Source organism: Pyxicephalus adspersus, chromosome 4, assembly GCF_032062135.1.
Source record: "Pyxicephalus adspersus chromosome 4, UCB_Pads_2.0, whole genome shotgun sequence".
Classification (NCBI taxonomy): Eukaryota; Metazoa; Chordata; class Amphibia; order Anura; family Pyxicephalidae; genus Pyxicephalus; species Pyxicephalus adspersus.
The window spans coordinates 94248064-94273557 of NC_092861.1; the positions used below are offsets into that span (position 1 = coordinate 94248064).

The 25494-nt window shown below is 37.6% G+C and overlaps 1 protein-coding gene across 2 annotated transcripts in view; it reads left to right on the forward strand.

Annotated features, from left to right (window-relative positions):
- The window catches only part of SLC22A3 (solute carrier family 22 member 3), a 118272-nt gene that overhangs the window by 88027 nt on the left and 4751 nt on the right, over nt 1–25494 (forward strand). For both annotated transcript variants that reach the window (XM_072409046.1, XM_072409047.1), the window contains 4 exons: nt 14951–15048; nt 18723–18937; nt 21879–21987; nt 24932–25044. In XM_072409046.1, the coding sequence (XP_072265147.1) occupies nt 14951–15048; nt 18723–18937; nt 21879–21987; nt 24932–25044 (535 nt within the window). The remainder of the gene's footprint in view (nt 1–14950; nt 15049–18722; nt 18938–21878; nt 21988–24931; nt 25045–25494) is intronic.

Here is a 25494-nt window from a genome sequence, read left to right on the forward strand (position 1 = left end):
TTTTACATGATTGTGTGTTTCAAACATTTTTTATATTCATTATATCTACTAGACCCCTATTCGGACATATTTCTGTAAGTTAAAGGTCTACAATTTAAAAAAAAATCTAGACCTCAGTGTAACGCCCAGGTGGTTAATAACATATCTTTGTGATGACAACAACAATGGTACGCAAACAAGACATTGCAATGGTAGTATCAAATATCAGTGAATAAAAATAAATATGTTAATGGAGGTATAACGCAGTATATAACAATGTACAGTAGTTGTAATACGATACAAAGTTAATTTCATAATGTTCAAATGTTTTCAGATTCTCATGTGGTAGATATATAGTATAGTGAAGTAATAGGGGAGTAACGATTTACTATAGGCTATTGAGGTGTATATATCAGGGAGGTACTATGTAAAAAAGAAAGAAAGTAGAAGAGAAAAGAAGAAAATAGAAAGGGTTTAAAGCTAACCACATCGTTAAGACTTGGGGTTTTGGTTGCTTGCAGGTTGGTGATCCACTTGCATTCTAATTGCAGTAGTTTCCTGTCATGGTTGCCATCTCTGGGGTTGGTGGAAACGTGTTCAAGGCCAGTGAAGGTGATCAGGGAGGCATCATATTTAAAATTTCTTCCGGATACGATTATATGGACATGCTCATAAATTCTCTTTTTAAGTTGTCTCTTCATTTTACCAGCAAAGTGGGCACCACATTTGAACGAGATGAGGTATGTTCCTCCCTGTGTGGTACAATCAATGTGATGATTGGGTCGATGGATGGTGCCATTGGGGAGTACCATACATTGAGATTCATGGATCCATTGGCGTTTATTGCAATGGCCACATTTAAATGTGCATTTGACTAGTGCTGATGGAGAGGTGGTGTTAACGTGACTGCGTACTAGTTGATCTCTTAGTGATGATGCTCTTCTACACACTAAACGAGGTCTATTGCCCACGTATTTGGCTAGTGATGGGTGGTGATGTGATGATGGGTGATGGGTATATTCCAGTATTTATGACTAATGTTTCGTATAGTATTATGTTGCATTTTATTATTCAAGCACTCCTTATCTTGGAACTATCAGTGTATACATTATCAGTCCCCAACCTACTCTGCACTCCCCCACTATTTGTAAGGGGACTGGGACAAAATCGCCTGTAACTCTATCCTATGTATACATGTACCTTCTATGTTTTTTATTGAATGTTATATGAATCTAATATAACCTACTCACAATATATATATACTTATTGCCAACAAAATCCCTGCTTTTTGTCTTTCTTTCTTTTTATACCTATTGTATAATTGGAGTTGGCAACACTAAATATCAATGTTGATACCATTTAAGGGTTGACTAATTCCCACTAATTCCCTAATTCCCATTAATCTCTAACCAATATAGTGGTGGTAGCTGTTCACATGGTGTTTTTAGTAAAACAGTGGGCATTTTCTGTAAGCTATCACAGGCACTTAACTAACCTAACCCTTATAATGACCCCTTTACACTTTACCTCCCACCTATTACTGAAATTTACTCTTCCCCATAACCCCAACAATGTTTCACTGAATGTCAGACTTTGCTATTTAAAGAAAATGTCCTGGAAGATTCCTAACCAGGGAATGTTTCAGTGAAGGTCAGATTCACTGCTTTATAATTAGACCCCCTAGTCTCACTCTAAGAGGTGTTCATTGTGCCCCTAGACATAAAGCTTTAAAAATTTCATCAGGTTAAAGCTTTAACATTTTGGAAGACTTACCACAATCCAGTGAGCAATTGGTGGCAGCTATGGAGCAGAACCGCTTCAGCTTCATTAGCTATTACCCTATTAGGATAAAAGTAAAAATGAACTGGCACAGATGTGTGTAGTTGTGCAGTGGTTGTGTTTTTAGATTGCTTGTTGGAAACATGTTGCTGCACTCCAGAGTATATTTCCACTGAAAAAATAAATCAGTACAGATTATTAAAAGTAGTTGTTTCTGATATCCTGGCTTAGAATCTAATTACTGATTTAGTCCATATTTTGCTTTAAACTGTTCTTTAGTTTTTTTTACAGAAGAAAAGGAGCTATTTAAAAACAGCACACAGATCATTTTCAAGTCTCTCTCTGTGCACAGACATCTTTCAGCAAAGGAGAAAACTGAAACCATACCTTTATGCAACTACATAATTATATTTAAAAAGGGTTTTCTGGTAAGGTAGATTGTTAGAGTAAAAAGTTACAAAAGCTTAGAAGTGTTTTAAAATAAGTTTTAAAAGTATTAAATAAACTAAAGTTTTGCAATCTGGCTTGCCAAGATCCAAGATTAATATCGTGCGAAAGATCTTCTAGATTCAGTAAGGCATGAACAGTTATTTGGGAGATGTCTCTTCTCTCCAAATCCCTTTTTCTCTGTTACCATTGAGTGTTGTGAGCTGCTTCATGCTGCTTCTTGCTGCTTCAGAAAAGACATGCAAAATGATGGCAAAAATCCAGGTAATAATCCTAAATATTTTAGCATAATAACGATATAAAAAAGTTGACCACCTACTCAGTCAGGCCCTTATCCCTCTCTTCCTGCCACATGTTTCGGCCCCATTTTTCTTCTTCTGAGTCTAAGTCTGAGTACTCTTTGGTATCTTTATGTACAGTCAGAGGGAGAACTAAGCACAAAAGAATATACTCAATATGTTTGAACACATCAACATCTTAAACAGTGCCTGCAGATTTAGGTTATATAATTACAAAAAAATTAAAACTAAAGACAATTGGCCTTTCCAACTATTTTGTTTCAATCAAGTATATTTCCAACTATTTTGTCAACAAAAATTTTATACATGTAATTGCGAACTGTGAAAAAGAAAGTGCACCCCCCTTTTTCCCTAAACTGGGTGATCTAATGTTTTCCTGTTCAAATATGTTTTCCATTGGTGTATTTAATTCTTTATATGACTTGAAAATAAATAATTAAACAGTCACCTCAGAGCCATAAGCCTGGTGTGTAACCCCCTAAGGTGTTGTTGGCAGTGGTAAAACATCTATTTAACCTCCCTAGCAGTTCATCTCTTTCCAGTTTCCATTGTTTTTCATGAAAATTTATTTTACAGTATATTATAATAGTATGAGTATAATAAAGTTTGAAACACAAAATCATGTAAAAATAAGAAACTGAAAAAATTAATATATATATATTTATATATATATATATATATATATATATATATATATATATATTTTTTTTTTTTCCTAATTAAAAAAAAAATAATCTACTCATACTATTTTATTATACTGTAAAATAAATATTTATGAAATACAATGTACTGCTTTTACACATATAAATCTATTGTATTGCATTTAATATAATTATTTTGTATTGAATGCAATACAAATGGATTTTGAATTTCCCACCCCACCCCCGTGACTCATCGCGTGCAGAAGACGCCGGAGGAAGAAGACAGGGATCGCGACGATGGACGCCGGCGGATCAGGTAAGACTGTATTTACTATTTCTTCCCATAGGTTTACCTACCCCGAGTGTGACTCTTGGTTACCGCTTTCTTTTGGGGTCACTTTGGGGTTACTGCTAGGAAGGTTAAACACAGATTGATCCTCTTTTTGTAATTGCTTGGTGAGGCAGAAACTCTTCTGTTTTTGCATCCTGTTTTCAGTGGTATTGTACATTTTTTGGTTCATTGTTTAGGTAAATACTAACTTCTGAATTGTTTTTCTAGCAAAACCCTCATTACCAGGTATTAATATAATTCTGCATGCTCCTTGGGACACATTTTTCAACACATTTTAACTTTTAGATAAGACTGAAGTTAACAGGGTTCATTTACTTGGTAAACTTGATGATCACCTATTTTAGTGAAGCATCATCTTGCAAGGATGTTTTGTTTTCACTTAGTGTCAGGAATCAAACCTGGGCCTTCTGCGGTGGCTGGCAGTGGACCATTGCACTGAGCCACCTAAAGTGCTGGAAAGCTCTGTACCTGATCACTTAGGTAAACCTTGTCTGATTCTATTCTTTGATGAACTCCTGTGCTCCTCCCAGCTACTTCCTTTAAAATGGCTGTGTGGAACTTCCTCTGTGCCAGAATATTTTGCTCCTGACAATATCCTGGTGTTTGTATTGCTGATCTTTTTTCTTTTGTTTGCTGACTACCTGTGTACCGATCTTTGGCTGCTGTTTTACTGACTACTCTAAATTCTGATTAAGCTTCTTAGATTATATTGCTAATGTGTGAACCAAACCAGGCCTGCCTTCACTGTGAACTTGCTTGCTGTTCCAGCTACTGGACTCCGAACCTGAATCTAGACCGTGACAGAATATTCTGGCACATTGATGGAGTCCGCTGTGGCAGCTGCTATGACCCCTTTCAGGCAGCAAATTGCTGAACTACAAGATTTTGGTGTAACTTTCCATAAGAAGTTTTCTGAACGGGAAGGGACCAGTGACCTGCAGAGAGTAGTACCACTGAAATTCAGTGGAGACCGCCATCAATATAGAGGATATTGACGATGGATTGCGGATACAACTTGGAAACCAGACGCTCAGAAAAGTCAGTTCCAGTGAGGGCTTTCTGAGTTAGTTAAGGATGAGCTTGCCAGAGTGGAAACTCCAGATGATCTTGATGCATTTATCCAACTATGCATCTGCATTGATCAGAGACTCATTGAAAGAAGGAAGGAGAGACTGGGAATGTTTGGAAGTAATGGAGGTATGTGCCCTCCGTATGGTCAAACAGCACAGAATGGTCCTAAAGTCCGGACGCACCTGAACCTATGCAGATTGATAAAATAAAAAGATCTATCACCATTCAAGAGAAAGAGAGACGGCGAGCTGAGAATTTATGTCTTTACTGTGGACACCATGCAGTTAACTGTCCAAACAAGTTGAAAAGAACAATTGCTGCAACTGACATCAGAATATCAAAACAAGTGAATTCCATTGCTCCATCAGTCTTGCAGTTGATACAACCAGGAGAGACAATCTATGCTCAACCATCCTGTTTTGTCATTCCTATCCAAATTATCTTGGGAAACCGTGAAATTCTGAGGGAAGAGCTCACCTTTATCATCTGGTCCAATCACCCATGAAACCTTCCCTCTTAACCTTAAGATTGAGTCTGATCACTGTGAGACTATCAGCTTCCAGCTTATTGCATCACTCAAGTTTCCAGTTATTTTGGGGATCCCGTGGTTTTCAACTAATAACCCTTCTATCAATTGAGGGACAATTTCTTCTGAAAAATCTCTTCTGATTACACTGTAAGGCAAGCTCGCCTCCGGTCAAGGAATCACTAAACTTGAACTGCTATCAAGTGCAAAGATACAATTTGGTCGCATTGTTTTCCATATCCGAGCTGGAATTAGGATGTCTCAAAGAATTCCTGGATGAGAATCTAAAAAAAGACTTCATCAGACACTCTACTTCTCCTGCAGGGGCAGCACTGTTCTTTGTAAAAAAAAAAAAAAGAAGGATGGTACTTTACATCATTGCATAGACTATAGGGAACTTAATGCCATCACGGTGAAGAACCGTTATCTGCTTCCTTTGATTTCTAAACTATTAGAATGTCTCTGCTCTGCAAAGATATTCACCAAATTAGATTTAGGGGGGCCATATGACCTTGTCCGTATTCAGCAAGGAGACGAATGAAAAACTGCCTTCAGAACCAGATATGGACATTTCAAATATTTGGTCATGCCATTTGGCCTTTGCAATGTGCCTGCAACTTTTTAACATTTTATCAATGATGTAATTAGAGATCTTTTAGATCAATTCATTATTGCCTGATTGGATGACATTCTCATCTTTTCCGACGACCTGGAAGAACATCGCAAAAAAAACTGACTTTATATCAAATTGGAAAAATTTGCCGAGTCACACTCGGGGTATGTTAACCTATAGGAAGGTTAGTAAATAGAGTGCTTACCTAATCCGCCAGCGTCCCGCGCCGTCCAGCGCTGCAATTTCCATCTTCTTCCTCCTTCTGTGTCCGATGAGTCACCAGGAAATTCAAAATCTATTTGTATTGCATTCAATACAAAATAACTGAATTAAATGCAATACATTGGATTTTTATGTTTAAAAGCAGTACAATGTTTTCAAGAACATTTATTTTACAGTATTTATATTAGTATGAGTATAATGTGTATTTTTTTTTTAATTTAAAAATTCATTTTTTTTTTTTAAATATATAGATTTTTTTAATTTATTCAATTTGTTGTTTTTACATGGTTGTGTGTTTTAAACTTTATTATACTCATACTATTATATTATACTGTAAAATTAATTTTCATGAAAAACAATGTACCGCTTTTAGACATATAAAATCGGAAAGAAATGAACCGCTAGGGAGGTTAATCCACAAGGCTGGTCCTGAGGTTCGTCCATGAGTCTAAACTTGGTGGAAATTTTGGGATCAGGAAGACCCAAGACTTGCTATCACATTCATTTTGGTGGCCAGGTATATGAAAGATGTGGAGAACTATGTAGCTTCCTGTCAAATCTGTGCAAGGAATAAGCAACCGCTCCCAGTACCTTCAAGGCCTTGGGGGTCAATCTCTATGGATTTTGTGGTTGACCTCCCTCCCTCTAAAGGACAAACTACTACTTTGGTTGTCTTTGATCGCCTTACTAAAATGGTTAGTTTTGTCCCTAGTAGGGGTATAGCCACCACTCAACAGATGGTAAATTAATGGTTCGAGAAATATTCAGACTTCATGGAATCCCAGATAACGTGTCAGATAGGGGGGTACAATTTACTTCAAATATTTGGCAGAGTTTTTGCACAGCTTTGGGCATAACAGTCAATTTATCTTCTTCCTTTCATCCCCAATCCAACAGTCAGACTGAGAGAACAAATCAGACCTCGGAACAATACCTTCGATGTTTTGTAAGCTATCTTCAGGATGACTGGGTTGATACTCTTCCCACAGCAGAATTTCCCTATAATAACACAAAACACAGCTCTATCTCTCAAAGTCCCTTTTAGGTCAACATGGGGTATCATCCAGTGTTTTATCCCAAATCGTCCTATCTCCACTCCAATTCCTGCCTTAACAAATAGACTAGCAGTCTTACAAAGGACTCAAAAGAAATTGAGACATTGAAGGTAGCTCAAGAAAATTACAAAAGGACTGCTGATAGACATCGCAGAGCAATTCCTACAGTTCATATAGGAGATAAGGTTTGGTTAACTATCCAAAAATTTAAAGACACATGTTCCATCTTCGAAATTTGGACCAAAATATCTGGGACCCTTCCAAATCTCAGCTCAAATCAATCCAGTCAGCTTAAAATTTCCTGTTAGTATGAAGATTCACCCTGTCTTTCATGTTTCACTGCTCAAACCATTCAACGAAAACACTTTTCCTGGCAGAGTCCTTTTACCTCCTCCCCCTGTGCAGGTACAAGGGGAAGACATTTATTGTTGAAAAGATTCTTGACTCCAGGATCATCAGGAACAATATGCAATATATAATTCAATGGAGAGGATATGGACCAGAAGAGAATTCTCGGGAACCTGAAGAAAATGTTCATGCTCATAGGCTGACGAGAATTCCATCAGAGATTCCCTCACAAACCAGGCCCTAAGACACCCAGGCGCCGTCCTGAAAGGAGGGGTGTACTGTCAGGAATTGAATCTGGGCCTTCTGCAGTGGTTGGCAGTGGATCATTGCACTGAGCCACCTGAAGTGCTGGACAGCTCTGTACCTGATCACTTAATTAAACCTTGCCTGATTCTGTTCTTTGATGAACTCTGAACTCCTGTGTTCCTCCCAGCTACTTCCTTTAAAATGGTTGTGTGGAACTTCCTCTGTGCCAGATTAATTTGCTCCTGCCAATATCTAGCGTTTGTACTGCTGATCCTGTTTGCTGAATACCAGTGTACCTACCTTTTGGCTACTGTTTTACCGACTACTCTTCTAATTACACTTCTTGGATTATATTGCTACTGTGTGAACCAAACCAGGTCTGCCTTCACTGTGAGCTTGCTTGCTGTTTAAGCTACTGGACTCTGAGCCTGAATCTAAACCGTAACACTTAGCTTAACTAGTAAGGTGAACCTTTGTTGGTTTTAATCATCAAATCATGTACAATCCACAATCATGCTTTTTAACATTGTTTTTCATATTAATAAATATTTTGTGGAAATCAGAGTTTTTTCCTAAATGGTCCTAATAGCCTCCCAAAAAATAACATCTTCTGTCCTTCATTTGGCCTACAAAGACAAACATTTGACATGACATTCTCAAAACCACAAATAAACCACACAAAATCCACCTGTATTTATATGGCAATGTTAATTTCAACTTTATAAACATGGTTCAATATGTGGTACACACTTGTCAATTTAAATTTACCAAATAAGGTTTAAATTTGATTAAACACATGAAGCAAGTTTGAAAGCTTCAGAAAAGGTTATGATCTGTGGGACCTTAACACGAGAAATAACTCAAACCTGAATTTGTCTCCTCCTAAGGTAAAGCAGTTTCGTTCTTTAGGAAAATAACATTTAGAATAAGTTTTCAAAATAATGGATTCAAGTATAGCGCTGTCAACACATAAACAAGTGACTTCACTTTTGCATTTGGTTTGTTCTAGTATAAATATTTGTTTAGTTAATAAATGGTTGTTGCAGAATGTTTTGGGATGCTTACAATTGGTTTTCTTGTAAAAGATTAGGTGCATTTAATTAATATAATAGGTACATAGCATTTTAGCTACACTTTATTTTAGGGGTTCAGCTTATCTACTGGAAAATATTAGCACATTTCACTCCTCCCATTAAGCCATTGTCTGCTGGCTGGGTCTTTCCCTGACACTATTTCCAGGGAGTATTAACCAACAATGCATATTCACCTGCATTGGCTGGTTTCCAACAGTGTTCTTGCAGTAATGTTACTGCTGCATACTCCTCCACTGTATCCTGAGAAGATCCAACTTGTCACACTTACCTCTTCCTCGCTAAAGTGCAGGCATCTCTCCCCTGCACATGCGGGCAGTTTTGACTATGGGCATGTCTGTGCTCTCAAGTTTCATCAGTTTAACCTATCCTACTGGCCAATCAGAATATAGCCTCCTAATCATCCCTGGCTATTTGGATAGCTCAGACACAGCACTCAGCGTTTGTGCAACATGCCTCCACTAGTGCTGAGCCCCTAGCTCTACTGAGTATGTTCCTTTACACATGTTGGTGAATTCAGTGTTTACCCTGTCCTGCTCCTGGGTTAACCCCTTATTGCCAGGCTGTTGTTTCCCAGCCTATTCCCTTGCGCTGTTCCAGTGTTCCTTTCTGTCTGCGGTTGTTCCTGTGTCACCTACGCCTCCTGTTGCTTCCAGTGTCTCCCTTGTTCCCTGTGTCTCCAGTGGCCCTTGTGTCACTGGTGTCTATTTCCTGGATCCCTGATATTTGACCCCCGGCTTGTGATCTGACTTCTCTTGCTTGCTGCCTGCCTTGACCCTGGTCTTCCTTGACAATTCTTCTGCTTAATGATTTGGTACCATGTATCTTCCTGCCCATCCTGGCCCTTCTCAGGGCTCACACCACCTCTGTGCAAGCCATAGCGCCCCTAGTGGTCCTGTCTCCCAAAGCGTGACACAACTGTTGAACAGCCAGTAGGAAGTGACCACATCACACAGACAGTGATGTGTACACCCGAGCAAAGACTCTGCTTTCTCTAAAATGAAGAAAAGAAGCCTCTGGACTCTGAAGTGTCATGTGACTTTGGCTTTAGGTAAAAAAAAGTAATTTTTTGTGCCATTCATTAATTAGGTGGGGGTAGGGAAAGAAGGTTTTGGTTTGGACATAGCATCTAGAGATCAGCATTAGGGTAAACTATACTCAAGATCTCAGATATAACGTTGTACACTGTTTAGGGAATCAAAAAAATCCTTTCAGCTGTGTACTCTCACACTGGACTGCATTGTTATTTTGATATATATTTTGAAAAGGGCAGTTTGTTTTAGTACTTACAGTAGGTAATTGCTTACCCACTAAATGTCTGTTTGCTTGTTCAATACAGAATAACTGACTGCTGACCTCTACCTAGACACAACTACCTTTATCTGATGTTTTTATTACAAATAGGGCTGACCAAAAATGATCAGATATCTACCCAAGAAAATAGGTAGAAGTATTAGTTTTTGCATGGGACTAAGAATGGAATCTATCGCATTACTTCACCTCCACTGAATACATAGAATCTATTTATTACAGATAAAGAGGCCTCAGGGAGGCCTTGCTGTTTCATGTGATGCTTCTTTTTTGAGCTGCATTCTAAAGTAGCACTTTAGTAAACTAAATAAACAGCCTAAATACACATATGCCTTACATGTCAAATTGTATCTGTCTGTCTAGTGCTGAGATTTACACCAATTAGCACAGCCAGCCTGGTAACCTGACTTTTCTTTGCTACAGTCATGCAACACAACTAGATCAACTCCCTGCACTTACCCTGTGATCTGACCATGAAGAAGCAGCAATGAGGTCATTCATGTCTTTCTCTGTTGGCATGTTCACTGTCAACACATGCAAATTCAGGACACATGATTGGCCCCATGTTCCCCTGAAATGGTGTGCAGGACAGACAATAAATGTAGTAAATAGGATCTGTAACTAATATCAGACCAATAAATACTACAGGCATAAACAGCAATGTAGGAGATAAAGCCCAAATTAACAGCTAACTTGTACATAGAGGTCAGATAAGATGAATATACAGAACAGATGTACACACAATAATGAAGAGACCGGTAGTCCACTCGTGAGTGGCTTTCCTAATGTATTTTACTATCTAAGTATTCAGTCCCCTTGCTTCCTTTTCACAAATTTGCATTAATAACACTCCTCTTAAACCAGTTTAAGGCAAGTTGCAATATTATTTTTTGTATACAGTGGTACATCGGTTTGACAGTATCTTATGTGGATGAAATTTTGTTTCTGAAACCGAAAGGAGCTTCCAGATACGAAATTACAACAATGTTACAACATTGTAACATTACAACAATGTAACATCCTGTCTCTGCTCGTCTTGCCTTGTCTTGGCTCATCTCTCCTTGTCTCGGCTCCTGTTACTCACGCTACCACAGTCTCAGTAAGCTAGTAAACATCTCTGACTGCATCTTGAGTGATTGCTGTGCTTTTTTTCGATTTTTTGTGTGTGCTGTATACCGTGTGTGCTGGTAGACTATATGCTAAAAAGCGTCCTTATTAAAGGTAAAGTTTTTCTTGATTTTTCTATGTAACATTATTTTATATATGTTAAATAGTACAGTATTTAAAATAAATGTTACTTTTTTTTGGTTATCAGAACGGATTATTTCTATTTCCTTTATTTCTTATGGGGAAAACTTGATTCCAGTTACAAAATTTCGGTTTAAGAAAGTTTTTTTTTGAACCAATTAGTTCCGAGGTAACACTGTATCTCTTTTAAATGTCAGATTTATTCAAAACAATAGCATTTCTTGACAATAAAAGTCTGACTATAAGTGAAAACTAATCTCAAAGGCATTTTTTCCCAGCCTATTTTTGTGCTTCTGACTATTCTGTGCCCTCATTAGTTTCCCATTAGCTACACATTGTTGAACCCCTGTAAAAAAAAGTGATGTTTTTAACCTAATTGTGCTACAGCTTGCTACAATTTAGTTTGCTTTCACCTCACATTGATTAGTTTACAATCAATTTGTTATTTTCTTCACGTTAGGATTCAGTCCATTGCTTCCTTTGACTGAACTATGGTGTTTAATTTAAGCTTGCATAGCAAAAAGTTTCAAGCATAGCTACAAAAATAAGCCTGATAAAACCTCAAGCGTTTTGATGATATTCCAGTAAATTACCGATAAAAACAGCTTCTTAATTCTAGAGAACTATTCTTGTAGGGGATTCATGGCTTTTGCCAAGGAAGGATTAAGGCTAAAGTCCTATCTTTCTATAGAGAGGAAAGAACAATACCCTTGTCATGATGACATGGCTTATAAATTTTATTTCTCTCTAGTGACATGCTGTGCTTAGCCAATGTTAAAGGAATACAAATATTCAGTTAAACAAGAGTTTTCTGGTTCAAGTACACCTACAAGTGTTCTTGTGTCTATATTGTTTGAGAGGAATGTGTAAACATGCTGAAGGTTTTGAACTAATTTGCACGGTGCAGAGCTTCCCATCAGTTTTCCCCAACAAAACATATTTAAACCGGGGATGTGTTGGGCTTTAATAAACACATGATCATATTTATGAATGTGAAAGGAAGAATGTATAATTTACAGATCTGTCCACTAAAATCTGGGTAACTTATAGAAGTGACTAGCAAGAAATTTAGTGGTCAAGTTTGACCTGATTGTATATTTTAAATAGATTTTCTTTATGTATTATGATCCGGGCTAAAAGAAAAATATAATATTATAGTTAGGTAGATCCGAAATATTGCATATCAGTACCAAGTGGTACCCAGTCAGTAGCACACAATACAATACACAAACTGGTTATTACCTTAGCCAGGATTTTCTTGGTGGTACAAGTCTCCTTTACAGATATTTCCCATCACTTTTTGTGGCGGAAGTAATGGAAAATCTTTTTAGTTGGCACACAGGATGCAATAGAATACTTTGGGGGGTTTAAACACAAACTGGGATAAAAACCTGACAGAAGTAATGTACATGTCAGATACATGGTACTCTATATAAAATTGCAGCAGTTAGTAACATAGCTCTATCCCATACCAGCCACATAAAAATGAAAAAAAGCTGGAATGTGATTGGTGATGCAGAAAATAGAGGTGGAGGAAACTACATAGCCTTATGTGCAATTTGACAGTTTTTCTATTTTCTATTTTACATGGATTGCTCAAAACCATGTTAAAACAAATTAAAAGTATATCTATGCAGGGTAAGTGTGGAAGTTGAGAATGAGGTCCCACCCTATAGCTATGTGTGCAGCACACCATTACAAATATTGCCTTTTAGGGGCAAATAGCAAATGATATAAAACTATAATAGTAATACTAAACAAGCATAATACACCACAATTATATCAACCAATAAGAGAATACCAGACTGCAACAACATAATCTGCAATGTTACCATCAGTAACCAGATTTGCATGTGTACATCTTCACATTAGGTAATTTTAACTTTTTCTGAAAGCTTCTGAAAGCCATCTGTAAATATATTTAGTTAACCAAAAAAGGTATTGCCTACAATGTCTTTCCTTCAGCTAAAAGCTTTTGTAAATCATGTAACAACATCGGATTATAAAGTGAGGGAAAAAAGTATTTGATCCCCTGCTGATTTTGTATGTTTGCCCGCTGACAAAGAAATGACCAGCCTATAATTGTAATGGTAGGTTTATTGTTGGTGTGAGAGACAGAATAACAACAAAACAACCCTCAGAAAACCCAGTGCTCAAAAGTCAGAGCTTGATGTGCATTGTAGTGATTGTAGTGAGTGAAATAAGTATTTGATCACCTATCAACCAGCAAGATTTTAGGCTCCCAGATCTATGCAGGTAACAAGCTCCTAATCCAAGCTTGTTACAGTACCTGTAAAAAAAGACACCTGTCCACAGAAGCAATCAATGAATCAGATTCCAAACTAGCCACCATTACCAAGACAAAAGAGCTGTCTAGGAATGTCAGGGACAAGATTGTAGACTTACACAAGGCTGGACTGGGCTACAAGACTATCGCCAAGCAGCTTGGTGAGAAGGTGACAACAGTTGGCGCGATAAATCGCAAATGGAAGAAACACAAAATAACTATCAATCTCCCTCAGTCTGGGGACTCCGTGCAGGATCTCCCCTCGTTGAGCTGCAATGATCAAGAGAACGGTGACAAAGCAGCCCTGAGCTACACGGGGGGAATGATCTCAGGGCAGCTGGGACCATAGTCACCAAGAAAACAATTGGTAACACACTGCGCCGTGAAGGCCTAAAATCTTGCAGAGCCCGCAAGGTCTCCCTGCTCAAGACAGCACATGTACAGGCCCGTCTGCAGTTTGCCAATGAACATCTGAATGATCCAGAAGAGAACTGGGTCAAAGTGTTGTCATCAGATGAGACCAAAATTGAGCACTTTGGCATCAACTCAACTCGCCGTGTTTTGAGGAGGAGGAATGCTGCCCTTGACCCCAAGAACACCATCCCCACTGTCAAACATGGAGATGGACAAATTAGGCTTTGGCGGTGTTTTTCTGCAAAGTAGACAGAACACCTTCACTGCATCGAAAGGACAATGGACAGGGCCAAGTACCGTCAAATCTTCGTTGAGCACCTCCTTCCCTCAGCCAGAACATTGAAAATGGGTCATGGATGGGTATTCCAGCATGACAATGACCCAAAAGTCACAGCCAAGGCAACAAAGGAGTGGCTCAAGAAGAAGCACATAAAGGTCCTGGAGTGGCCTAGCCAGTCTCCAGACTGGTTGATAGTGGATCAAATACTTATTTCACTCATTACAATGCACATCAAGTTCTGACTTTTGAGCACTTGGTTTTTGAGGGTTCTTTTGTTGTTATTCTGTCTCTCACACCTACAATAAACCTACCATTACAATTACAGACTGGTCATTTCTTTGTCAGAGGGCAAACATACAAAATCAGAAGGGCATCAGATATTTCTTTCCCTCATTGTACATACAGTACTCCCTGACTTTAGATCAAATTGCAAAGAATTTTGGGCCTTTGGGTGTTTTTAAAATGTTCTGCGGCTACTCAAACACAAATTTCCAACATACAGCTGTGGACAAATTTGTTGGTAGCCATACAGGTAATTAAAAAATGTTTATTACCTAATGAAAACTGAATTAAATAAAAAAGCAATAGTATGATGTGCTGTACCTATGTATGCCTTTCATTTGTCATTAAGTAGGTTAGAAAAATATTGATACATTGCAATATATTCTTGAAATGTAACATTTGACAGATGAGGTACCTTCCATCTTTTACTTACAATTTTATATTTTTGTTTCTGTTTAGATAACAGTATCTGATGAAGAAGTTTCTAATCCTGCATGCATGGATCTGGTCAGAACCCCACAAATGAGAAAGTGCACTTTAATTCTTATGTATGCATGGTAAGATTCATACTGTAAATTCTATTTAATACTAGTTAGAACAGTGGTTCTCTACATCTTAGACATGCTAAATACTATACGAGTATAAATGTAAAAATAATAGGTCAACTTACTTTACCAGCAAGAAGGGCCCTGTCATACTTTTTAAAGATTCGTTTGCTGATGGCAATTTGATATGGTTGATAGGAGAACACTATCTAATTTGTCATTTAGGAGGTGGTAAATTGTACACTGTTAGAGCAAAGAGCAAAACTCCAAGGTTCAGTTTGACATGTATTTTAAATATTTAGTAGGTATTTAGTAATATTTTGTTTAGTAGGACTAAACAAATCTGAAATAATGGTGCACTGTTAAAAGTGTTAACTGGGAAAATGCATCATTTAAAGTCAGCCATGTTATACATATTCTGCACTGGCTTAAGGGCAAGAACTTCTCTCTCTCTCTCTCTCTCTCTCTCTCTCTCTCTCTCTCTCTCTCTCTCTATATATATATATACACACAGTATATATACACACCCAATACAATACATGCTTTAAACAGTTTCTGCTGGCCATTGCTTGTTCACATCATAGGAGCACTGAGACCTATGATATCTGCTCCACTCACTGTGGATGTAGCATATAGCCTTTACAAGTTTATTTCATTTTTCCGTGGAATAGGATTTATTGATGAACAGATTGTTTCAACATGCTGCACAATATGTGTGCAGTATATAGTGATTTAAAGTGTTGAATCTTGCATTCAACTATCAGGTTGTGTGTAGCACATGTTTTTCCCGTCTCTTCTGTAGAAAGACAGTGGAACCAATATATTTATTTAAAGTGTTTCGAAAGGTAAAATTTGACATTAGTGAAACTAGGTAAACTGGATTTTCACAAGTTATACCAGTTATATCAATAAGCTTCCCTGCTCCTGAAGTTGTAACACATCTTAGAAGACATAAAAATTGATTACTCACACTACTGGTGTAGGTTTGATGGAACGTAAAGAAAATGCATATTGCACCAAGGCAAAACAATCAGTAGTTTAGGGTGGGTTTCACTCAACATAAAATGATAAAAAAGTGAACAATGGTGTAGCAGTAAATCAAGGTGTATGGTGAGCCAGACACAGGGTGTGAAAGGTAATAAGAATGTAAGAGGATAACTTTATACATTACAAGCAAAATTTGTGAAGTAAAAATGAGGATGTCAAAGGAATTTTAGTTACAGGAACTTGAAATGCACTGTAGGCAGAGCAGAGATTAAAACTGGTCTTGGATGCCATTTTTGGTAAAGCACCAAGTGATACCTCCCTAGAATGTCAGAGTCAGTTTGGCAGATTTTACATAAAATTCACTTCTTATGGCCAAGATAATACATGTTGTTTTTACTTAAATCCCTGTGGGAACGTTATCTTTCATTATCAACCTAAAAGCCACTTTCAGAAAAAATTTGCTTTTCTTTCCAAAACAGCTGTTAATGTTTAAAAGAAAAGTGTTAGTAGAAGAATGTCACTGGAAATGTGTTGCTTGTATCCACAGGATTTTATAAATTTTGGAGCAGGGTCTAATTGGTTTCATAAGATGTAATGCAAGGCCTTTGTGCCTAGAGCAGGTAGAAAACCAGTTCTGCAATGCATCATAGATTTGTTCTTTAGTCTCATGTTGAAATCATATGAAACTAACTTCTGATATAGAAGAATAATGTAATATAAGAGACTGTTGTTACCATCTGAAGGCAAACCCTTAATTATTAGGATTGGACCTATTATCTGGCCCACCCTGTTGTCCAGTATAGGATTAGTAACTAAAGAATGACAAGCTATGTCTGAGTCGATAGAAGAAACTGATGACTCTACCCTACTGTAGAATGTTAGGTTGAATGCCATAATATTAAAAGGAAACATGTAGTAACAAACAAATGGAGGCAACCATTTGCTGACACCAAACTATGTACTGGAATTAAGTCCATACAGGATGTCTATAATTTACAAACAGACCTGGATATACTTTTTGATTAGGCAGCCAAGTGGCAAATTACATTTATTATTGAGAAATGTAATGTTATGCACTTGGGGGCTAACCACATGCATGCTTCATACTGTCTAGGGCAGTGGTCCCCAACGGACCACTAATCTCACGGACTCCAGACCGTTCACTGGAAGCCGCGTGTCACTCAAACGGGAAGAAATTTCCCCGAGTGACTTCATGATGCCAGAACACGCCCACTCTCACATCGCAGGTCTGAGCCTGGTCCAGAGGCACAACCCACCCACCTCCCTGAGCCTGTGATGCGTACAGGAGACATAGTCTTTTGCTTTGGCCAGGGCGCCCCCTGGAGAGGGTCCCCTGAGCCAGCTGGGGGGTGCACTGGCCAGGGCCGCAGCCAACCTGTCAAATGGTTGGGGACCCCTGGTCTAGGGGGAATACATTTGGGGGTGTCAGAAATAGAAAAGCACCTGGGGGTTCTGGCAGATAATAGACTTAATAATAGCATGCAATGCCAAGCTGCAATATCTAAAGCTAGCAAAGTACTTTCTTGTAGTAAAAGAGGAATAGACTGCAGAGATCCAGGCAAAATCCTGCCCCTGTAAAAAGCATTGGTCAGACCACATCTGGAATATGCAGTCCAGTTTTGGGCACCCGTTCACAAAGATTTTGTGGAATTATACAGAGTGCTCAGAAGGGCAACTAAAATAAGGAATGGAGGGGGTCAGATTAGCTGAACTGAATCTATTCTCCTTTGAGAAGAGACGTTTAAAGGAGGATATTGATCACCCTGTATAAATATATAAATGGTCCATATAGGGAACTATCTTTCCAACTATCCACTTTAAGATTGTTATAAAGGACAAGAGGGCACTCTTTGCGTCTGGAGGAAAAGAAGTTTAGACTCGGGATAAGGAAGTGATTCTTCACTGTTAGGTCTGTGAAAATGTGGAATAGGCTCACTCAGGAAGTAGTTTTATAGATTGCTTTAAGAAAGGGCTGGATGCTTTCCTAGAAGCACAGAATATAACAGAATTTATAGGGTATAAAAGCTTTAAAGTAAAGATAAAAGACACTGTTGATCCAGGGAACATCGAATTGATCCATGGAATCAGGAAGGAATTGTTTCCCCTGTTGGAGCAAATTGTACCAGGGTTTTTTTGCCTTCCTCTGGACCGATTATGTCCATAGGGTTTTATATCTGGGATATGTTTATTTCCCTATTGTTTGAACTTGAATGACTCACGTCTTTTTTCAACCTGATTTACTATGTAACCACTGGAGTTTAACCATATCATCTGATGGTGTAGACATAGTAAAAAAGCATTCCATTGTGTGTTTTACCTTCAGTTCTAGGCTTGGGTTGGTAGTTAGCTAACCGATCTTTTCACTTTTCTATATGATGAACAACATACAAAACTGAGGCTTTTGATGGGCTCCTCATGGAACTGTTTTAATCTTACATGAACAAGGGTGACTGCATAGATGTTTGTTTGTCTGCCCGCCCAAAAAAATACCTGTCATAGTCCCCAAAAATTTGTTAGGAGCCAAAACTATATAACAGGAGTATTGTGCGTGACAATTCTGTTTGGCTGGATATTTATGTTCAGTAAATATTTTGGAAAAGTTGTGCTAGCTGGCTATTCTATTAATATGTATTTTTTTTATTATTTCTTATTGTCTTAGTTATTGTAATTTTTTTCAGGTTTACAAGTGCCGTCATCTACCAGGGTCTTGTTATGCGTCTTGGGATTGTATCTGGGAGTCTATATACAGACTTTTTTATATCTGCTGTGGTGGAGTTACCAGCTGCTGTTCTAATTCTAATCTCCATTGATCGTATTGGGAGAAAACTTCCATTTGCGTTAAGTAATGCTGGAGCGGGTATAGCTTGCCTTATAACTGCTGCAATATCAAAAGGTATAAACAATAAAAGCAAGTATGAGTATCCTCACTAAAGAACATAAACAATTATAATATATACAATAATAATAATACAATATTATTATAACACAAGGTCAGCCTAAGGCCTAAAAAATGTTATATAAACTGTGGACCTGTGGGAACCCTAATCTAGTGTGTCCTGGACAGGATTTGGGAGTTTACTCCATAACAAATTTGAGATTTTCCCCCCCAGACCCACTTACACAAATGAACACCAGCAAATGTATATTGTGTATGTTGTTGGTATACAACAAAAATAAAGGTCTAAAAGTAAACTTGTGTCGAAAGAAATATTGAAACCACCTTTACTGACTTCTCTAACCGCAATTCTATTGACAAGGAACAAATATGCTGCATGGGAATTCAACATTAAATCAGAATCCCTAATTTGCATACTTTTCCTGGGACAGTGGCTCTGATAATATTGTAACATTAGGATCATCATATCAAAGACTATCATTTTAAATGGATCAGGCCAGCCATTATTAGGTCAAATGATTAAAAATAGAATAGTTCACCATTATTTCCATTATTTGCAAAATATTTAAAGTTGCTCAAAATTAGTGTGCTGTTTTTTAAATATACATAATATATATTTTTAAAGGAAGTCTGCAAACAAGATTGCCTTTTTACTTCTATATATTCTAGTTTTTACATACATTTTTTGATAGGAGAAAGGGTTTAATACAAATCAATTTTGAGTTACCTGCTTTTTTAAGAAACATTTGTACTCTTTGGTACTAGAGATGACAACAATAAAGAAAGCATGTCATAAGAGTCAAATATGGGCTTTAATTGATGTTGATTTACCTCCTGCAACATTTATGCTTCAACGTACAATCAAAGTAAAAAAACTCAAACAGTAGTCTAAATCTCCTCACTTCTACCCTACACGAGTATACTCCTAATAAGCATCTTACTTATCTCCATGAAAGAAGGGATCAGGCAGAATTGGCCAGTCTATATATGTACCCGAACAATGTCAATGCTAAAAATAAAGGGACTAGCAGTCGAAAAGCTGTCCAATGATTTTTAAAATCCAGGAAAGTTGATTCCTCCTTATATATCCACACATCTTCCACTTTATGCTGGTGCCTCTGGGGCTCTTCTCACTGCAAAACTCCTGGACCATTTACAACACAGTATCCTTTCCAACTGCTAGGGAGTATGACATCAAATGCTGCAGTCAAGCGAACAATGTCCATTAGAAACCTTAGCTTTCTTGAAGTCTTAAACCCATACTTTTTTCAATAGCAGAACCAATGTCAGTTCAACAAAGTTATACTTCACAAATTTAGTTTTTGATTTAGAGGGCACTGAGAAAAATAGGTTGTGCTAAGTAGTGACTGTGGATTGAAGGTGTATGGTTAAATAAAATATCTCACTTACAATAATCTAAAGATTAAAAAAAAGCATATACACAGAAAGCTAACATATTTTCTAAACCTATTTTAAAAACTGTATGAGTTTCAATTTTACAGCAACGATCAGCTTTGGTCGGGACTATGTTACACAGTACAACAAGGAATTAGTGCTTCCCGCAAAAAAATAGGGGAATAGAAAATGTCTGGTGTAGTGAGAGGAAAAAATACCTATTGTTGGTCAGTGGAAAAGTGCTCATCGTTGGTTGTCACAGGGGAAAAAAAGCCTGGAGTTCCTAGTCAGTGGAAAGAAATGATTGCCAGAAGTTGGTAGTGTCCCAGTGTTGGTGTCCTTGATGTTAGTTGTCAGGAGGAAAAAATTATGCATTTTGTTAGTGTAATGGGAGGGTAGAGGTTCCCAAAGGTAGGTCAGTAAAGCAAATGTGCTGAACAGATAGTGGTTGATGTCAGTAGAATACACTTACCTTGCACTTCTGTCTGTTCTTCCTGCTCATTTAACTTTAAAGCTGGGGCTGCACAGACTCTGTCAGGTAGGAGATCACAATATTGCTTAGAGCAGGCTGCTGCGGGAAGCACTGCAGAGCTTGGCTCTTGGACCCAGCACATATTTTTAATAAAAACCTGCCTGTCTGTCTTCCTATAAGCAATGTAAAGGTTTTTTAATTTAAAGTTTTGTATTTCTTCATTTTTTCAGAGGAACATAGTTTTAATGTGTCATCTAGATGAAATACCTGTATACCAAATACCTGTAGCAGTTGTTTTGTACTTCTGCTGTGGCCAAATGCTTAGCCACCCTAATTTGGCAAAGCTTTGGCACATGATAGTATTATCAAAGCTTTTCCGCTCTCTTCTATTCCTACATTCCTATATATAGTAATATGGTTATATAGAGCCAATAGTAATAAATGATTAGATTGAGCTTGTCAACTACCTCCTGCCCAATCATAGTGGCATTTGGGCAGAACAAAGGCTTTCAAAAGCTGCCACAGTTGTATATCCCCAGATGCCTGCATTTTTTACTTGTCTTGTTTTCTTAACCAGACCAAGTGTGTTTTTTTATTTAGCAATAATGATGGAGATTATTTGATGTTTGGGTGCAGTTATAGCCATGTTAGTGTATTTTATTTTTTTATTAGAAATACAATTTTGTTAAACATTTTTTATAAATTATTTTAGGCATGCAAAGCCTAGTTTCTATTTTAATCATCCATTAAAGTGGAAACTTTTCTGCTTAGTAGACATATACTGCTGCAGTGTGAACTTTGCACTGTGGTTTTTGAAACATTCAGCATTATTTGTAATAGAAGCATGTCATCACTCTTTAATCAGACAAACTGGTGTCAAGGCTTCTGGAGCGGTTACCAGCTAAAAACAAATGTTGAGTGTAGTGAGAATAATAAAGACAAACAATAATACATAACAATTCAGTTTTGTTTGAGTTTCATTTTTAAATAACCAGTTTTAAGTTTTGTAGATGTATTTGCATGAAAATGTTTTATTTATAAAAATTAAATTAAATGTTTAATGGTTTGCAGATGTGATGTGGCTTAAAATAACATTAGCCACACTAGGACGACTGGGAATCACAATGGCTTTTGAAATAGTATACTTCATTAATACAGAACTGTATCCAACACCACTGAGGTAATTAAATAACATTTTTCTTTTATGGAATGCTATAATATTTAAGTGTTAATGTTACTATAAAAACAAGATTGTTGATAATCCCACACTATGAACTAAATGACTTTCTCACGTGAATAACATTGTTATCAATGTTTACATGGTCTTAATAAATACTCCAAGTAATTTTGGCATTACTTATTCGGTTTTCACTGGTAATGCTTGTAATAGAAGAGTGTAGCTGTATATGTAGCTAACTCTTAGGGCAGATAGATGCTCTCTGAAATTTATTGGGTATCAGTGTCAGAATTTACACTGCTCATAGAATAAGGCATGCTTTGCGGGTGGTAAATTGTTTATAAATGAATAAAGCAGTGAATCTGATATTTATTAACATTCACTGGAGAATTTTCCAGGTGTTTTTAATGACAGTGATTGGTCTTCCACCAGAAAATGCTACTCAAAATCAGACCTACTGCTTTATAAATACAGTGGCCCTGATTTATTAAAGTTATCCAAGGCTGGAGAGAATACACTTTCATCAGTGAAGCTGGGTAATTCAGCAAACCTGTAATGGATTTCCTAAAAGTCAAGCTATTTGTTAGCATATGTTTTCAATCCTGCACAAGATCCATTCCAGATTTGCTGGATCACCCAGCTTCACTGATGAAAGTGTATTCTCTCCAGCCTTGGAGAACTTTATTAAGGGCCATTGAGTGAGGTTTAAACAGACTGGTGGATTGTGGTGTAACAATAAGGGCTCGATATTCTGTTGAAGTACAGAATGCGTACTTTGCAAAGTGAATATTTATTTAACAAATTCAAGCTGTTTTCACCTGACAATGTAATCACATGCAAGAAATTCAAAAAAAAGAACAGGATTTTGCCTTTACAATGATTGGACTTTCAAAAAAGGCACAGTAAATATTATGTATTGTTAGGCATTAGCTTCCAAAGCATTCTGACAGTGATGTAACTCCACGGTTTAGATTTGCTTTAGGGCTCCTGCCCATAATTATTAGGCAAAAGCAGCAAAAAGAAAATAGTCTTCCCTTGCAGGAGTTGATGTGAACAATGACAAAAGTCCAACAAAATACACAGCCTCCTGGTAAACATATAACCCTGAATGCTCTCTAAAGAAATGCAACTATGTGGGCAAACACAGATTAACCCACAGCTACCTGCTGCTTAGCACAGGATGTACTAAATAGGCTTCTGGGCCTTAGAAAAATGTGGGGCCCAGAGATTCCCAACAAAGCTAGCCCCATAAAAATTATGAACAATTAGCAGAGAAACCTATAGGTTACCTGCAGACAACTCAATGCTGGTTTTACCTCAGATGTGATATTTGAGATACCTTGGCCCCACAAATTGTCCATTCTGCACTCTGTCTGGTAACATAGGTGACCTTTTTGTTACTGTGTTACAGTATCTATAGCTAAAACGTTTATGCTTATTTTTGTAGAGTAGCGAATTGATTAAAACCCATCAGGTTTTATTTCTATTCAAGACAGGTAGATTTACCCTTTACTGGTTCTAATGATTACTGTCCCTGAGATGCAAATGATGGGAGATCTAAAAAAATTAGCATCCTCACCAAAATGAGGTGAGAAAAAATATTTTTTTTTACTTAGAAATTTCTTTTGTTACCAGTCCTTTCCTTATGAGTATCATACGTCTAATGTCTGCATTTGGCTGCTGTAAATACACAGTGATCCACAAATCTTTACACTAAAAACTTTTGCCTTCATGTTTTTTATGTAATAAGATGAAAAAGCCTAAGGACTTGTTTAAACTGGTGGCAAGGAACAGCATTTCCTAAAGAACCAGCATTTGAGCATTTTACAGAGGGTGGTACTGAACCAGTTACTGCTGCTCCTATTGATTCCGTCTAAATGAATGTAGCTTCAGGAGTGTGAGGATGCAATAGATGCACTGGAACCTCACTAGCAATCTGAACTAGCCCTTGTGCACTTAAAGAGGTTAAGATGCATTTGTTTACATTTTATGTTTCCAGAAATGTGACGTAAGATTACTAGTTTTATTTCTGCCAGCACTTCTAGGAAAAAAATCTATCAGGCGGGTTCATTATTGCAAAAGGAGCAGGTGATTTCTCTTCTGCAATAAAACATACGTACCTGCTTGAACATTATCTTCATTTAAAAAACAAAAAACCTGAGCTGGAATGTACTGGGTATATAATTTAACATAATATAATTACAGTGGGATCTCGCCTATACGGCTCGCGACTACCCGGGCCTCTGTACTATCCGGCCTAGTACAGAGTTCGGGAAAAAAATCTGCATTCTAAAATGCCGGGGCGGCGCAGGCAAACGTCTGTATGGCACACGTTGCAGCGTCGCTGCTGCCTGCTCTCCATAACTGTAAGCAGATGTCCGCGGGTGCAAAGAGAGGAACCCTGCCGCCACATTAGGCCAGATAGTCGAGGGTGTACTGTATACCACTGGGAAACCCCAGAGATCATCTCTGCATTCACCGACTGGAGATCGGAGGGAGACGTGTCCCAGGACCTGCGGGGACCAGCAGGGTGCCGGGGGACAACAACGGAACAAGGTAAGTGGGTTTTTAAATCGTTTTAGCGACCCCGAGTGTCGGGGTCGCACTCGGAGTGTCTCGGGATTACCGCTTTTTGCATGGAAAATCCACCCCAAATCACACTCGGGATTACCGCTGGGGGGGGGGGATAAACAGTGTTTGAACTATGTTTCAAAAAAGCTGCAGCAATATCTTTAATTGTATGTTTACCTCTAATTCAGATTTTTGCTCAGAAAGACTTTTTTTTAGCAGTACTATATTTTATAGGCATTAATTTTGTTCATATTTTTGTTTATATTTCACATATATGACTAGTGTTTTTTAAAATTACACTCCTGTTATTTTCTTCAAATGCTTAGTGCAAAAATATTTCTAAAGAGTTTTATATTTATATTTTTTATATTCCTAGAAATTTTGGTGTATCTTTATGTTCGGGAATGTGTGATTTAGGAGGAATAATCGCACCTTTTCTCCTATTCCGATTGGCTGAATTATGGGTGGAACTGCCGCTCATTATATTTGGTGAGAATGTATACCTCTGTAATTATAAACGGATTTGTTCAAATTGTAATAACATCATTTGCAAAAAAAACACAACTTTAGAAAATGTCAATGTAAACAACTAAAACTTACTTTTTAAGTAAATACGTTTTTTAAACTTATTTTTAAGTACAAATAGATTCTGTGATTATTATCATCATCATTATTATTATTTACGAATTCCATAGTCATTTCACTAGCTGTCCCTTTTTTTCACAGTCTAATGTCTCTACCATAGTCACATGTCATTAACACAGTCTAAGGTCAATTTTTGTGGAGGGGGGGGGGGGGGTTCAAGATGGGTGGCAATTAACCTAACTGCATGTTTTTGGAATGTAGAAAGGGAAACCGGAGTACCTGGAGGAAACCCTCTCAAACGTGGGGAGAATCTGCAAACTCCATGCAGATAGTGTCCTGGCTGAGATTTAAACC